Below are 19352 nucleotides of genomic sequence, written 5' to 3' on the forward strand. Positions count from 1 at the left end.
TCGGACGTGATCAGGTCGGATGTTAAGATCGGACACGGTAAGGTCGGGCACAAAGGTCGGACGCTGAAGTCGGATGTGAGTAGGTCGGGCTCGGAGGTCGGGCGTGATAAGGTCGGGCAGTGAGGTCGGACGTGATAAGGTCGGACAAGGAGATAGGGCATGATAAGGTCGGGAACTAAGGTCAGATGTGATCCAGTCAGGTGCGGAGGTCGGATGTGATAAGGCTGGGTGAAGAGGAGTCAGGCAAGACGGGCGGTTAAACAACTCAGTTGAGCGCTGTAATTGGTGAGAGCGGTTAGTGAGTCGGTTAACACACGTATCAACAGAGGGGAACCTGGTGGGCGGTTGACAGCGGTTGCTGTAATCGACCAGATGCCGGTTCAAACCGTAACTTTAAGGGGTTATTTAAAGATTCGGGTCTGTTCGGACAAGGCATTTTCAATCGACATCAAATTCAAGAGAATTGCTTTTGGGGATCACCACTTTATTTTCTAGTCTGTAGTTTTATTTTTACTATTTTATTTATGTATCCTATAGTGTTTAAAGATTCCTAATCTCATGCACTTATTTTATCAAATTCGAAGATAATCTCTATTTTCGAATTTTATTTTTTATTGTTGAAAAAATACATCAACACACGTATTTAGTGAGGTCAATAGTGAATTGTGAGATAAAATTTGGGCAAATAGAAATAAAAGTGAGGTTAAAATAGATAATTGAATGGAACCATCTATTAGATAAAAATATACTCTCTCTCACGTCATCCAAAAAAAAATATATAACATTTCCCTCTCAATACAATAGTCTTGTTTACCATTTTTGTTCGTCCCAAAACAATAGTCTCATTTTCATAAATAATCATATAACTGTAAAATTACCTTTACTTTTTCATTATTATTGCACAATTGTCACTACTTTTTACACTAATATACTCATGAGGACAAAAAAGTCTTTTATCCGTACTTTTTACTCACTACCAATATAATATCAATATTCCTTAAATCTCGTGTTAAACACAACTCAAACTATAGTTTTGGGACGAAGGGGGTATTATTTAGAGTCATGTAAGGATGGCCGGGTGGTGTAGAAGTTGAATTTATGACCGTGAGATTATGAGTTCAAACCCCCAACGCCTCAGTTCAAACCCCCAACGCCTCAGGTCACTTACCACACATATGGTAACTTATTACTGTCTTACCTGCCAGATATGATTACCATTTGAATTGGAATTAATAATTCCCACGTTATAATAATAATAATAATAAAAGATTATAAGATGCAAAAGAGGAAGTATATAATTGAAATCAAGAAATTGTTGTCCTTTTTTACCCATTTTTGAGCTATATGTATTATTATTATTATTATTATTATTATTATTATAGGGAAAGAATACTATTCCATTTACAGCTGAGAAGCCATCTCTGCATTTACACTTGAAAATATATTTTTAATAAAAATATAGTTAAAGTTTGACTATATATGGTTTTTAATCTTTGCCATGATTTTTTTATTATTTTTATTGAATCAGACAATATATAGTTGAGTATTTCAACTTCAATCAATAATTTTTGTCACGTATAATTCATTTAATGCTGACTTATTTTATAAAAAAAACTAGTTTACATATTATTAAATTCGATCATAAATTTATTAAAGCATAATTTCAAATAACAGCGACAACAAATTTCTACACGTTATCAAAATAAAAAAATATATATATTATAACGACACACATATATAGTCATAATACCTTGATAACAATAATAAGAGCATCCGCAACAGTGAAATCTCCACCCAAAACAAAAAGCTTTGTTTTTAAAAATTAAAAAATTTCATGGCCATTTATGGAGAGATGCTCAAGAGATGTTCAATACATTCTTCTTTTTTTTTTGTTTTTATATAATTATTATAATATATTTATTATATTATATATTTTATATTTATGTATTATATAAAATTTTATTCTCTACACAATCATATATATTGATATATTTTTTAAAAATTTTAATTTTAAAAATAAATAATTTTGATATAAATATAAATATAAATTTTTTTATTTTTTTTTTAATAGGAGGAAAGAGAATATGAGATGGAGAAAAAAGAATATAAAATAATATTGAAGAGATACTTAGATGGATATCTTTGTTACAAGTGACGTTACAACGAAAATAATAATAATATTATTATTATTATTATATTTTTCTTATATGTGAGCTGTCAATGCTTAAACCAGCGATACTCTGTTGTAGTGTTGACCTATCTTCAACCTTTAATAATAATAATAATAATAATAATAATAATAATAAATTGCTGAGAATTTTCTATAATGGGCTTTTTTCTATATCCTAAGGGCTTTGGCCCATTAATAAAAGTAACGGGAAATAGAAACTTCACTTGTGTGTTTATTGTATTGACTATAAACAAGAATGGCCTGTTTTGAAAGTACCTTCGAATTTTGGGTGATTTGAAAATAATAAAAACTGAATATGAAATAATTATATTAGTTAATATAAGTAAATATAAATTTGATATTTTGAATAGAGAATAAATTTTTTATATTATTTTTTATTTAAATGACAAAATAGGCATTTGTTCATTTTTACAAAACATTACGTATACCATTTTCAAAAAAATATGTATATTTTAATAAAATATTTAAGAAAAAAAATAAAAATATAGATTTTAATAATATTTTTACGGTTTTCAATATTAAACAAACACTATAATTTTTTTCTAAATATTAAATAACATAACCCACATATTTTATATATACTATCATATTTTTATATTAGTACATTGTTTTTTGTATTCAAATTATATCACATTAATAAAAAAAAAAAAAAAAAACTACTTGAATTACATTATACCATTGGATGACATTGTTTTTTGTATTCAAATTATATCACATTAATGAAAAATAAAAAAAAAAACTACTTGAATTACATTATACCATTGGATGCAGGGGCGGATGTATATGGGCAAGGGGGGCTCCAAGCCACCCACCCCACCCCTTATAATTTTTCATTTTTCATTTTTAATTTTTATTTTATAATATGTAATATAAAAAAAATAAATTAATTAAAAAATTGTAAAAAATTGATAGAATATTTATATGAAAATTTAAATTTTGAATAATAAAAAAAATTATATCATAATAATTTTTTGATAATATAAAAATAGATATGAACAAAAAAGTAATAAATAATAATTAAAAAAATCTTCAAAAATTTTTCAATCAAATACACAGAAAATGATATTTTTAACAGTTTTTTTTAATAAATATTTTTATTATTTATCAATTTTATATAATTCATCTTGTAATATGTCGTTGTCAATGTAGATTGATATTTTGTAAGATTTTCTAAATATGATAACTCAATTGATAAAATTATTGGATAACAAATAGATGATGATTGTTTCAAAATTTTAAAAATTAGCCCCCCTTCATCCTGGTCTGGTTCCGCCTCTGATTGGATATACGATCAAACTCCGACGTCTTCAAATCATGTTTGTCATGCATAGTTCGCCTAGTGTGACTTATATTATTGGGTCTAATTTGCAAACTATTAAATTCAATCAAAAATTTACCTAGAGTATATTAATAAATTAACGACCGTGAATTTTCATATTGTAAAAATAATTACTTAGAATTGCATTTAGCAATGAATGCGTAATATAAACAAGAGGTGATTTGACAACTCTATTTACATGTACATATATTGACATTATTTATGAATATATTATTATTTTAAATATATATATATATATTCTATAAAATATTATTATTATTATTATTTTTAATTCAAACTCTTGTCTAACCAAAATTCAAATTATTAGAAAACAAATCAGATAAAAATAAAAATAAAAATTGCATGTCAACGCCTAAAGCAAGTATACAATTAATATTATTTAGTCCAAATTCATTGCTGTTGGGCACAAAGTAAGCATTCAAATGTTGGCCAAACTTCACACTTAAATTTCAAATAAGAAAAACTTACCTTTGGAATATAAAAAATTAAAAAATAAATAATTAAATAAATAATTAATATTTGTACATTTCAAAGATTGGAAAGTCGTGTAAATAGAACACTTTTGCCATTGAAAAACCATTAATATTTAAAGGACCATCATTACATAACATTATATTCGAATTTAATTAATTCAATTCTAATTATTACAACTTTGCATTATCGGATATTAATTATAAGTAATCCTCCTTGTAAGAACACATTGAAAGATGTCGGCCTTATCATTCACATTTTTAAACTATTTTATTTTATTATGTACCCATAATGTTAATAAAAAATATTTATATTATTTTTAAATGCATAAAAAATACTTTTTTTTTTTAATATTCAATATATATATTCATTAGGGTTCCGTAAAACATTAATTAGAGTTGGTAAAAATAAATACGGTTCGAAAATATTATCCGAATCATGTAAGAAAAAATTGTAATTAAGCCTAAAAAAATTTTGGACTATGCCCGACCTAGCCGATTTTAGTATTTTAAATAAATTTCAAATAAATACTTTTTATAAGTATACTAACAAATAAATAAATAGAAATGTAGCCTAATGATTGAATTCTTATCTTATCAATTTTAGGTCATGAGTTCATTCTTCTATTTAATAACTAAGATAATTCAATTAAAAATGTAACATTGAAATAAAAATACAATGATATGAAAAAAAATAAATAAATGGATAAAAAATAAAAAAGAAAGAAAGAAAGAAAGAAAAACTGACTATTAATCTATTAAAAGACAATTACAGTGAAATGAAAAATCAGGGATAAACATTGATGTATTAAATTGGTATTTATTATTATTATTATTTTAATTTGAACAGTGTTTTGAAAGTCCGTCAACTATAATTATAATGAACCGAAAGAAAAATATATATTTATTAAAAATTAAAGAAAAAAAAATCAGATGAACTTAAGGAAACAATTTTCAATTTTAAATTTTTTATATTTCTTTATACATAAAGAGAAATAATAGAAAGTAATAAATTATTTCAAATATTTATATATATATATATACAAATAATTATTTGATTATAGTGACAAATAAGTTTATTCAATTGAATGTATGATATGAATACTTGTAAGTTATTTTTTATATTTAATTATACGACTTTCATTTCTTTTTTTTTTTAAAAAAAAATTAGTACTGTATGTTTTATATTTCATTACTATATATATTAATTTTAAAATACAATTTTATAAAATTAATCTAAATAAAAATTAAAGATAAATTTATTAAAAAAATCCATCAAATTCTTATCATCTCAAAATTTATTTAAAAACCAAAATATTTAATATTATATCATATAATAATAATAATAATAATAATAATAATAATAATAATAATAAAGGGAAAAAAGTATACTTAAAAATGGTGACGTGGATGCGAAGTATTCCGCGAGTCAACAGCCGTTATTTTAGTGGAATTGTGCACATTAATTACGACCAGCGTTTTTGTTATAAAAAGCATATATTTGCTTCGCTGTGGATTTCCGACCACATTTTTTTTTAAAAAAAAAGTGCTTATTTATTACTCCCTATATTCTATCTACTACTATGATCACGTGGTTTCTATCCGTCCCATCGTACTATATCATTTTTTTAAAAATAATTATACACTTTAATTTCATTTAAAATTTTTAATTTATTTTTTTATTTTAATTAAACTAATTAGTTATCTTAATTTTAATTTATAATCATTTATATTATAAGATAATTATTTTTACTAATATATTTTTAATTATCTGCTAATTACACTCTCCTAAAATACAGTATCTACAATATAGCAGACACGGTATGTGGGACGAAGGTAGTACCATTTTTATTTTTCAATTAATATTATGGTTACTTTAACAAAATAACAATACCGACAACGACTAACCATAGTTTGCAAGGTATTAACTTTGGCCAAGTTTACCTGGTGTGCACTTTCGAATAGCAGTTGCAAATTCTCACGTCATAAAAAATATATATATATTTGAGTAAGATTAATAAAAATAATATTTTAAAACAATTGTTGAGCACAAAATAATGAATAGGTTTTTAGGAAATGGATCTGCCAAAAATTAGGTCATTCGAAACGTCCAATGGGCTTTTTGAAAGTCCAAATATAATTGCAGTAACCAGGTCGGATGAGTTTTTGAGTTTGTCCAAATCTGGTCGGGTAAAACCCCTAGAGCGAATGAGGAGATTGGACCTGGTCGGGACCAAATAGTTCGGATGTCAAAATCGGACCTAATCAGGTCAAAGTCCGAGCGTCAGATTTAAGAAAGTCGGACGGTTGATAAGGTTGGACCTGGTCGGGACCAAATAGATCGGGTATAGAAGTCGGACCTAGTCGGGACAAATTCCAAAGGGTCGGGTATAAGAAGGTTAGGTATTAAAAATAGTTATCCTATAGGTCGGGTAAAATGCAGTTTCTGGTAGTGGAGGTAGTTTCGACTGGTGAGCGGTTTTTAAAATTAGACGTGACGTGACGGTTCCCATACGTGTCGATAGAAGAGAATTTTTTGGGGAGTTAACAGCAGTTATGGTAACTGATCGGATAGCGGTTCGAACCGTATCTTCAAGGGGTTATTTAAAGATTCTGTACGGTATAGAGAGGGCGTCTTCAATCGACATCAAATTCAATGAAATCGTTTTTGGGGATCATCACTTTATTTTCTAGTCTTTATTTTATTCTTATTTCATTCTACAGTGTTTAGAAGTTTCTAATTTCAGACATTCATCTATCAAATTCGGGAATATTTCTTATTTTTCGAATTTTACTTTTTATTGTTAAAAAAAAACGCATCAACAACAATTTTTGTACTTTTTATAAAGATATAATTAAAACTTTTGCAGGATTAGTATTCTGTAAAAATTAAAAAATATTTATAAAAAGAATATTTTTAGTTAAAATAAAGAAAATAGCATTTTAATATTATTTTTAGTATCCTGAAGGTAATTATGCCTGATGACAATTTAAGTTATAACTAATACAAATTCGATAATATATGAACAACTAGATTGTCGAATTTAAGGGGTGTATTTTAAAAATTTTAATTAAATTTTTATAAAAATATTTATTTTTCTTATAAACCCTCGCATTTAAATCAATATTAAAAAATAAAAATAATAAGACTAGAAAATAAAATTAAACTCCAAAATTATACACACTTGGAAGGCCTTTTATAATACTTCCTCCGTCTCATATCTATATATCCATTTTTTTTTTCTACGGAGCTTTAAAAATATTAGTATTATATTGGAATAAAGTAAAATAAAGGTAAAAAGACTAAATTAACCCTATTAGTATTGTATGATATAATGGTAATGATATTTGTGTAATATATTGTAAATTAGAAGGGTATTTGTAATATTAGATAGACATTACAATTACTAAAAAAATTGATAATTTTTTATGAGACGGACCAAAATGAAAAATAGATAAATTTTTAAGGGACCGTATATTTAGCAATATTAGTATATCTGATTGATATATATATATATATACATGCTTATGTATATATATTAAAGTATCTTGGAGTGCAAGACTTCATTTTTTTTTTCTTTTTTCTTTTTTTGGTTAGATTTTACAGTAACTTAAAAAATTGGAATTCAAAAATTGAAACTTCAAAGTCTAAATTGTGATATTCATTCCAAATATAAAAAAATTCAATGGGAATTCAAATTTAAAAAGATGAAAAAGTGTAACGCATTGTTATAAAATCTTTAATTGCAACAAATCTGTTGCGCTTAGTCAACTCGACAGACTAGCATTGTTATTAGCATGTTGACCCAAAAATTTAAAAATAAATGCGACTTCCTCCTTTCCTTATCTACGAAATAATGATATTTGTGTAATATATTATAAGTTATAAGAGTATTTTTAATATTAATAGAAAGTACGTTACTAAAAAAAAATTGATATTTTGTTATGAGACGGACCAAAAATAGAAAAATGAATAAATTGTTAAATGACTGAGGTTTTAATATTTAAAACTAAATATTCAAATATATTTCTGGAAAAAAAAAAAGTGAAAAACGTGTTTACTTGTGAATTTTTGGTTTTGGATTTTGATTTTGAACAGTAAGATTTTGAATTAAAATAATGGTTTGGTGTGGTTTATATATGTATTGATGTGACATTTGAATGTAAAATTAGATTTTTGTGTAATAAAATAAATAAAAATAGAGTATTTGATTTGATTTTTTTTATGAAAAAAAAAGAATTTAAATTAGTAAAATTATAGATAAAATCTTACGACTCATAAATTTCCAAAATTGTAAACTTACAATTCCAGTGTTTGGACGCTGAATTTATGAAAAGTGCATGTCCATAAAGTTTGGTAATAAAATTAAAAGTTTTCAGATTGCACAAATCTTGAATATATTCTTCATTGGAGGCTTTGATAGTCTTAAAGTTGTGTTTATTTCTCGGTTTTGTGAATTAGAACTGATAATTCGCAACAATAAAAATTTGAATCCAAATAATTATTTTATATAAAAGTATTAATATTATTTTTAATTTAATATAAAATATAAAAATGTAAGTATTTAATTACTATTGAAAAAAAAAAATGTTACACGGTAAAATACAAGTTCTACACAACAAACACATTTTCTTTAAATGTCAAGTGGACACCTAAAGAAAGAATAATAATCTTTCCAAATGACCTTTTCAATAAAATTGAATGTTAATTATATGTTGAGTTATGACCATTAAAAATCAAGAAAAAAAAAAAACCTAAAAATAAAAGTCACTAATATTTGAATAATCAAATTTATATTTATTTATTTATTTATTTTAAATAAAAACCATTTGAAAGAATTTCAAAAACCATAAATACAAAGTGCATCAAACTAAGGTAAGGTAAACGTTGATTTTTGCATGCAAATAAACCATTTGGTACATTGAATCTGCCTATTGTCTTTAATTAATTAATTAATTTTAAAAAATTTATTCAATATTTAAAAAATGAATATTAGCAGCCTCTGAACAGGGCATAATATTAGCAATTAATTACTTTATTTAGCAATAAATTATCTGCTAAAATAGTTTTAGTAATTTATTTGTTACGCCCTTTAAATGAACATAAATATAAACTATACAAAAATGATGGAATTCTATATATAAATAATAAAATAATATTTAAAGATGATGTGAAATCTATATTCTAAATTATGGAAATTTATATTTTTTACAAAAATGTACATAATTTGAATATGATCAATCCTTTATATAGCAATAATTTTAATTATATATATAGATTATAATGAAGTTTAATAAAATTCAAAAGTAGTTCAAGAATAAATATTAATTCTATATTGGTTGTAGTTGTGTTTTGCTACAAATTATGTATAAGCTATTCCCAAATTAACATTAAAAATAGAAAATTTTGAAGAACTAAAAAATAAAACAAAAATTTGTGACAAAATAAATTTTGTTAATTATTGACCAATGAAAATCATACAATATTTATTATATATTATGTTAATTTGACCAATCAGCAACATGTGATATGTGCTCAATGATAACATTAGATTTTTTTTATTTTTTTATTTTTATTTTTATGTATGATTAATTAATACTTGATCACTTTTTGTGAGATGTGTATATTAATTAATTGTATAAACTAAATAAGACCTTATTATATATGTGTATATATATTTGCATTGTCTCAAATTAAATCCACATAAAAAAAAAATAAAGATCACAACATTCAATGAGAAATGGGTAATTCACCTATAAAATGGGATTACTATTTAAAAGAAAAAATATTTAGAGGGTGTTTTTCAAATAATTTTTTTGAAGAATTATTAGTTTATTAAATAACTTTTAGCTGTTTGAAAAGCTAACTTATTCTTAAAAATTTATTAAGCCCTAAATTTTTTTATTTCTTATTTGTCCTTTAAAATTTATTATACACTCTACACAAATGAATATATTTTAATTAATTGTTAATTATATTATAATATTTTATTATATTATAGTTTTATTTTTATAAATTTAAGATAATTAATTTTTATATTAAAATTATATATAAATTTTATACTAAAAATAAATTAAATTTAATGAAACTTATAAATATACTGAACAAATCGATAATTAACATAATAAATATATATACGAAAAATTTATTATTTTATATTTTACATCATTTTTAATAGAAAAAATTATTTATATTTTTCAATTAAAAAATATTATGTTTTTAAATCTAACTATAATAAAAAAATAAATATTATTTTATAATACTTTTATAATTATTTAATAACTAATAACAAAACAATTTCAAATATTATAAACTCAAAATAACACAATTGAATATTTTAAAATAAAATAAAATAGAAATGTTCTCAATTGTCATTTTACGTATAAACAACTAATATCAAACAATTATTTTACCAAACATTTTAATACAAACAGCTAATCGAATTAGCTAGTCAACCAGCTAATTAAATCAGCTAACAATTATCAACTAATTGAATAAGTTAACCACTAACAGCTATCAGTTAATTGTCAAACAAGCCCTTAAAATATTTTCGTCGGATTAATTCATCTTATTGAACAATGTAATTACTATATATTTTTAATTTGTATCACTAAAAAATATTTACTTTTATTATATTAAAAATAATTATATATTAATATTAAAATATTTGTAAATTTTTATATAAATTATAAACATATATTATACATATAATTAATTTATACATACAATGCAAAAAAAAATATTCCCTCCGTCCCGTGGAATTAGTCCACTTTCTTTTGGACACGCAATTTAAAAAATATTGTACTCACTCCGTCCCATATCTATATATCTATTTGCCTTTTGGACGGAGTTTTAGAAATATTAGTATTATATTGAGATAAATTAGAAATAAAGATAAAAGACTAAATTAACTCTATTAGTATTGTATGATATAAAGATAATGACATTTGTATAATGTATTGTAAATTGAAAGGGTATTTATAATGTTAGGCAGATAGTACAATTACTAAAAAAAAAATGAAATGGAACTTTGTTATGAGACATACCAAAATGAAAAAATGAATAGATTATCAAGGGACGGAGGGAGTATTATATAGTTAATTAGTTTTATTAGTTATGTAATTAAATTTATTTTGGATATTTTTTATTTGATAAAATATTAGATTAAAAGTTTAAATATTTTTTATTTTAATTTTTAAATATTAATTTTTTTTATTTATTGAAATGATTTAAAAATAGTAATAATAATTGTATCTCTTGTAAATCAATATATGTAATTAGATATAAAAAAATAAAAATTAATAATTTAAATGTAATTAATACAATAAAAATGTATGATTTTTGTTCTTTCTAAAATTTCTGCCAATATGTTTTAAAAAAAGTTAATATATTACACGTATTCATTATTTTTATATTCCGTACACAATTTATTATACTTAACATAAAAAAAAATTCTTTCCAACAATCTCACAAAACAATCACATCTTACATAATAACAATTTTACATAAAAAATACATAAAATTTTTCGAATTTTATTGCTGTTAGAAATAGTTTCTTTATGACAGATCAAATTTAATGCCACATTGTATACGGTATCAAAGTTTTTGGTATGATATTTTAACGTACCAATGTCATATAAATATTTTGGTATACCGAATTTACGAATAGAAATATTAAATTGCGTAAATAATATGCATACTCATACAAAAAAGTATAAAAAAAACTTTAAATTTTCGGTACGATATGTTTTTTTTTATATAATAACGATATACATGATATACTCAGTATATATAGATAATAAAAAAATTGATATTTTTGTATATACCGAATATTCGATATAATATCGATATTTTTTAATAATCTAAAAAAATTGGTACGGTGTATAATATAGTTCGATATACTTTCCCAAATTATCTCTAATTGAAGTGTATACACGGTATTAAAATATAATATTTTATGTTAAAATACCAAAATTAAAAATAATTTTATAATTTTGCATGATAAATATTTTTTTTGAATAAAAAAAAATTCAAAGTCAAATCTCATTTTTAATTAATTTTTCAGCCATAATTTTTCAAATCAAACATTAATTATTTGTATTACATTATAAATTAATTTAAAAAATTTAAAATTAAATTAATATTTATTTATATCATATTAAATATTATTTTATTTTTATCATTCAAAATTTTAGTTTAACTTCTAAATTTATAATTAAACAAATAGTAAAACTAAATATATTAGTAAGTTAATGGAATATGATTAAGTTTGTTAATTATAAGTATTAATTATTACTATAATAAAAAAATAGACTAATTTGATGGGATGACTGAAAAAAGAAAAGTTGAACTAATTTTATGGTGGAACGGAGGGAGTATCAAAATTATCTATAAACTATATTATAAAAAATATTATTATTATTACTATATTATTAAAAATTATATTATTATTATTACTATATTATAAAAATAAAAAATAAATAAATAAAAAAAAACTCGAACTTTGCATTGGGGACGAATGAAAATATATAATTTATTTAAATACACGTGTACATGCAATATAAATACACATGTACATGCAATATAATGATTGAATCCATGATAGTGATTCGACTGTGATGGGTGGGACCCACCGAAGAAGCGCTCATTTATATTACGTACGATTGGATTTGTTGGATTATTGTGTCAAATAATTTATCCGTCCCCCCACGCTTGACCTCATTTTTTTTTTCTTTTTTTTACGTTTTACAAAAGATGATCATTTTTTAGTTTATCAATTTTACGTTTTACAAAAGATGATCATTTTTAAATTTATCAATTTTAAACATATTTAGGGTGTATTTATTTGGGGGTTTGGATTTTGAATTGAAATTTGAATAGTAAAAATTTTGAATTTAAATATTTGTATAATGTGGTATACATAGGTGTTAATGTGATGTTTGATTAGATTTAATTTTCACTATTCATCCCATTCCCCTCAAACATCAAATCAAACACCTATTTTTTTTTTTTTTATATTATACTTCATCCGTCCCACGTACCATGTCCACGTTGCCGTTTCTGTCGTCACACATTCCATGTCACTTTCCTATTTTGGAAAATGATTACACACTTTAATATCATTTTAAAGTTTTTAATTATTTTTTTAATTTTTTATTAAACTAATTACTTATCTTAATCTTATTTTATAATTATTTATATTATAGGATAATTATTTTCACTAATACATTATTAATTATCTACTAATTACACCCCTCCTAAAATACCGTGTCTACAGATTGTAGACACGGTACGTGGGACGGAGATAATACTAAAAATCAATTTTACATTCAAAATATCACATCAACACCTATTTATATCACATCATACAACTATTCAAATTTAAAATTTTTACTATTCAAACCCCCAAACAAACACACCCTTAACAAATATAAATCAATTTAATTAGACTTCTAACATTTTACACGCAGGACCCACTCAAAATCCTTTTATTTCTATATCTTTCCTCAATTAACAAATATTTTTATCTACGTTTAGAACTCATAATTTTTTAGAAAACTAATTTATGATAATGATAAATAAATAAATATACTTTTTTATTCATTTATATTATACTCCCTCCGTCCCTTAACAATTTATCAATTTTTTTATTTTGGTCTATCTCATAACAAAGTATTCGTTTCTTTTTTAATAATTGTACTATCTATATTACACAAATATCATTATCTTTATATCATACAATACTAATAGGGTTAATTTAGTTATTTTACCTTTATTTCTACTTTATCCCAATATAATACTAATATTTCTAAAACTCCGTGCAAAAAGAAAATAGATATATAGATATGAGACGGAGGGAGTAAAAAATTTTATTATCTAAAAAATAATGTTCATATTGCATATATTTTATTAAAATATAATTGTAAAAATATTTAATTACCAACAACACTACACATATAAAAATCAATATAAATAAAATACCGTATCCCTAACAAAAGGCTTCATCTTCTGCAGGACAGAGAGAGTACATTTTAATTTTTATTTAAATATTATTTTAATATAATATTATTTTCGTTTCAAACAAAATGCAATATTGATTTCCACACAAGATTTATGATGATAGTATTAAATAGATTAAATTGAAAATTAAATAGTATGATGGAGATAAGTAGATAATGTGATATGATAAAGTGTAGAGAATAAAAATTAAGCATAATTTATTCTTTTATATTTTGAATATACTATTCATCATATTTTTTATCCCATAAAATATCAAATCAAACACTTATTTTTAATTTTTTATATTATACTAAAATCAATTTTACATTCAAAACATTACATCAACACCTATTTATATCACATCATACAACTATTCAAATTCAAAATTTTTACTATTCAAATTCCAATTCAAAATCCAAATCCCCAAACAAACAGACCCTTAAAAATAATATTCATATTACATTTTTTTTTTCACAAATACCTTTATTTTATTGTCACATTATTATTTTACAGTTTACAAGGGTGGCAATTCGACCAATTTACTTTACCATTAAGAGCAATTGCAATGGTATAGAGAGAAAAAAGCTTTTTAGTTTACTTGTCCAATTAATATTCTATATTTTTATAGGTAAAAAGAGAGAAATTAAACAACAGCAGAAAAAAAAAGAAGACAGAGAGCCATTGCATGATATTTTTCAAAAAAAGCTTCATTTTCAACTTAGAAGTCTTCTATAATTAAGTCATTACAAATGCTCTTAAGCTATCTTTTAATTTTTGTCTTTATTCAAAAATTAATATATATATATATACATAAAAATTTATTAAAATTTAAATATTAATTCTAAAAGTCGAACGGAGTCAGGCACGACCCGACCCTCGTAAGCCCGGGCACGGCCTGGTTCATTAGCTTACCGGGTTAATTTTTAGTCTATTTATTTAGACCCAAGCTCGATTTTTTTATGTCGTGTTCAGACCGTGTTAATTTTTATCACCCCTACCAAAAAATAAAAACAAAAGTATATCTACACTACTTTTGCATCTCACTACAAATTAAAATATTACTCCCTCTGTCCCAATACAATAGTCTTGTTTACTATTTTGTCCGTCCCAAAACAATAGTCTTATTTATATAAATAATTATATCACCATAAAACTACCCATACTTTTTCATTTTTATTACACAATTATCACACTAATACAGTCACAAAGGCAAAAAAGTATTTTATCCATATTTTTTTATCAACTATCAAATATAATATTAATATTTTTTAGAGAGTACTATTTAACTCTACCCTAAAAGTAATTACATATCTTTAAATTGAACAGAGTAATATTTTACTCTCTCCGTCCCAATAGAATTTTATTTACTATTTTTGTTCGTCCCAAAATAATAGTCTAATTTTCATAAATAATCATATCACCATAAAAGTACCCCTACTTTTTCATTTTTATTACACAATTACTACTAATTTTTACACTAATATACTTACAAGGGCAAAAAAAAAAAATTATCTATTTTTTTTTTACCAATTACCAATATAATATTATTATTTCTTAAATTGTCTAATACAATTAAGATTATATTTATGAAAGAAAGAATTAGTTAAATTGGACTGAGGTTTATCCAAAAGTACTAGTTGAATACCGATTGTAATCACACGTTATAAAAATATATATATATTTTTTAAATAACAGACAAAAGAGAAAACGAAAACAATAAAATTTTAAATTAAATTGAGGAGTGGATGGGAGTTAAGGGAAGTCGGGACCACGAATCCACGTCACATCATACCAAACAAAAATCAGAATAGGGATTTCCGATTAAATAAAATAAAAAATCAGAAGTCGGATTAATATTATTGGGCAGAAAAAACGGCAAGGGCAACCGGCAACGGCATCCTTCGTTCTTCGGGAACGCGTCCCGTGACGCGCACGTGACCCAATTCAATTCAATTCAATATCTTTCCCATTTTGGTGGTCGGAGCCCACCCTTTTTTGTTTTATTTATAATAATAATAATAATTATTATTATTATTAATTAATTAATTAATTATTCGATACTCTAATGCTGACTTCATTTGACACCCACGTCTCTATTTCTCAATTATTTCATTCATTAATAATAATAATAATAAAATCATCATAATTTTTTTATTTTTTATTTTTTTAATAATACGGCAGGTGAACCTTAATACGAATTTGAACTTATAACTTCACGATTACAAATTTACTCAATGTTGTCTTTACGGATCGTCCCGCAACACAACAACCATAAAAAATCTACACAACTCGCCAGGCTACATTTAATTAATTAATTTCACACACACTCAAGCTCACATACATAAATATGATTAAATTTTATTTTATGAAAAATATATATATATAATAAATAAATAAAAAATTGGTTTCAACGTTCCCCAGTAGAAGAAATATTTAGACTGTAGACTAGACTGACTGACGCGTCGATGCCCAAAATTAGATAGAAGCCTTAAAAACGTTTTCCATTTTTCATACTTTAGAATTATTATTATTTAAAAATTCCAACAAACTGGGTGGGTCCTCCCACCCGAGTGTTATAAAAGCAAGTACCCAATCCAACTACCCGCGAGCTCCCGGCTCTCCACTCCCGCCAATTCTAATTAACCTTTCACTACCTGTTACACTACTACTCTACGTACTCTACCCCAGGCAACTACACTTTCTATATTATAGTTTTGTTATTATTATTTCAAAATTCTCTGTATATATATATATATTTAATTTACAATAAACTTTCTATCTGCTATTTTAATAAATTTATAATAGAATATTAGAAGTTATCAAAATTACACTATATTAAATTTAAAATAGATGAATATTGTAGAACGGGAGAAAGTGTAATTGTATGACCCCACAATTCAAACTTCAGAATATTAGGGTCTTCAAATTTTAATATAAAAATATATACTTAAATGATCTTTGAATTGAATAAACTGGACTCAATCCATTTTGATGAAAATTCAATGAATATATATTGCATGTAAGTAATAATATTTGAACTCACTTTATCGTATTTTTCTAAAGAAAATATATAGGCATTATTTCATTAAAAGCTTTAGTGAAATTTAAAAATGAGTTTGCTCTTTTCAATGTTACATGTATTCCATTTAAAATATATCATTCAATTACTATTCTTTTAAAAACTCTTAAATAATATATGTATATGTATATTAAATTGAGATAACACTCAAATAATAATAATAAAATTCAAGCCTAACGCAGTCCGGGACCTCCCAAGAACCACCCCCTACTGCTCTACCCCACGCTCATCCAAATCAAAACTAAATAATAAAGTCATCCCAAAAAAAAAAACTAAATAATAAAGCATCCCCCACTTTCCTTCCTCTTTCGTCACGCACCCTTTACTGTGATCATTTCTAGAGATAGAGAGAGAAACCCAGGTATCATGTACATATATATAGATATAGATATAGAAGCACACACACTTATCAGCAACACACATCCAAAATAAGGTGTGACGACAACATCAACAACCTTAATAAACTGATCCACACCTGTCTCTGCAAATCTACAGTGTTGCCATAATTTGGAATTACACACACACACACACACAAAAGATTATATGAGGCTTGGTGCTGCAAGAATTGTAAATCCCTGCAATCTGCAGAACTTATTGCCGGCGGCGAAACCCTCCGCAGCAGCCGTCCGATGCGTCAATTCCGGCGGCCGCCGCCGGAATTTCAAAATAACAAATTCTTGGAACCCTAAGGGCAGTATCGGGAATTCGGGCGCCCTGGTGTGGAAGGCCCGGGAGCTCCGTGAGAAATGGATGGAGTTCCAGGGGATCAAGAACTGGGACGGCCTTTTAGACCCGTTGGATGACGACCTACGCCGGGAGATCCTACGGTACGGAGAATTCGTAGAGGCGGCGTACAAGTGCTTCGATTTTGACACTTCATCGCCGGGATATGCCACGTGCCGGTTCCCGGAGGAGACGATGATGGAAGATTGTGGGCTGGGGAGGTCCGGGTACAAAGTGACTAAGCACCTGCACGCCACGTGCGGCGTGCCGCCGCTGCCGGCGTGGATGGGCGGCCGGGCGCCGGCGTGGGTGGCGGCGCAGTCGAGCTGGATTGGTTACGTGGCAGTGTGCGAGGACAGGGATGAGATCCAACGGCTGGGAAGGAGGGACGTGGTGATCGCGTACCGTGGGACTGCCACGTGTATGGAGTGGATGGAGAATCTTCGGGCGACGCTGACGTGTCTCCCGGAAGGCGGCGCCGCCGACAAGTCGATGGTGCAGAGCGGTTTTTTGAGCCTGTATACATCGAGCGGCGGCGCCGCAAGGCAGAGCCTGAGGGACGCCGTCAGGGAGGAGATCGCAGCGGTGCTGGAGAAGTACGCCGACGAGCCGTTAAGTATAACGGTGACGGGGCACAGCCTGGGGGCGGCATTGGCGACGCTGACGGCGCACGACATAACGGCGTCGTTTCCGCACGCGCCGCTGGTGACGGTGGTGTCATTCGGCGGGCCGAGGGTGGGGAATAAAAATTTCCGGCGGCAATTGGAGGAGAGCGGCACGAAGGTCCTCCGAATCGTGAATTCCGACGACCCAATCACGAAGGTCCCCGGATTCGTCCTGAACGACGGCGGCGGCGGCGCCGCCGCCGGGGAAATGAGAGTGGCGGCGGGGCTGGCGAGGTGGGTGGAGAGGATGGTGGAGGAGACTCAGTGGGCGTACGCGGAGATCGGGGAGGAGCTGCGGCTGAGCAGCCGCGACTGCCCCCATCTGAGCGGCGGAGGAGTGGCCACGTGTCACGATCTGAAGACGTATTTGCAATTGGTGGATAGTTTCGTGAGCTCCAATTGCCCGTTGAGGGCGACGGCGGAGAGGGTTCTCGCCGGAGCTCCGCCGCCGGAGAATCAGCAGCAGCAGCAGCAGGTTTTGTGTGGATAATCAAATTTAGGTATTTTTTGAAGGGTGGGGTTCTGATTTTTGAACACAGAGCTCTCCCTCTCTCCTGCACCTCCATTGAAGAAGCTTAATTTGGCTTCAAGGTTCAATTTTGGCCTCATTCGAATTTTGAAGAAGAGGCTATTCGAGCTAATTCATTCATTAAAAGATTCATTCTTTCTGTTTCTACATGTAAAGATAGATAGATACATTATTGATTTTAGTTATTAGGATAGGACAGCATTCTTTGGTTTGGTAGAGAAGATTACCATCTGAAAGTAGTGCCTGCAGTTGTAGTGATCGAGAGTGGTGATGTAATAATAATATTAATTCATCATTACCAAAAATAATTCATTATTTTTCAATACAACGATTTCTTCTACTCCCATTTTTCATTA

At 26.9% G+C, this 19352-nt stretch overlaps 1 protein-coding gene across 1 annotated transcript; it reads left to right on the top strand.

Annotated features, from left to right (window-relative positions):
• Window positions 1–17403: 17403 nt before the first annotated feature.
• Window positions 17404–19327, top strand: LOC127255670 (phospholipase A(1) DAD1, chloroplastic-like). The gene has a single exon (XM_051281368.1). It carries the CDS (start codon window positions 17623–17625, stop codon window positions 18955–18957), a length of 1335 nt encoding a protein of 444 aa, XP_051137325.1. The 5' UTR covers window positions 17404–17622; the 3' UTR covers window positions 18958–19327.
• Window positions 19328–19352: the final 25 nt, after the last annotated feature.

Source organism: Andrographis paniculata, unplaced genomic scaffold, assembly GCF_009805555.1.
Source record: "Andrographis paniculata isolate CXL003 unplaced genomic scaffold, ASM980555v1 Contig10END, whole genome shotgun sequence".
Taxonomy (NCBI): Eukaryota; Viridiplantae; Streptophyta; class Magnoliopsida; order Lamiales; family Acanthaceae; genus Andrographis; species Andrographis paniculata.

Coding starts and splice junctions, on each gene's coding strand:
- LOC127255670 (XM_051281368.1), top strand. CDS start 17,623: ATGAGGCTTGGTGCTGCAAGAATTGTAAATCCCTGCAATCTGCAGAAC.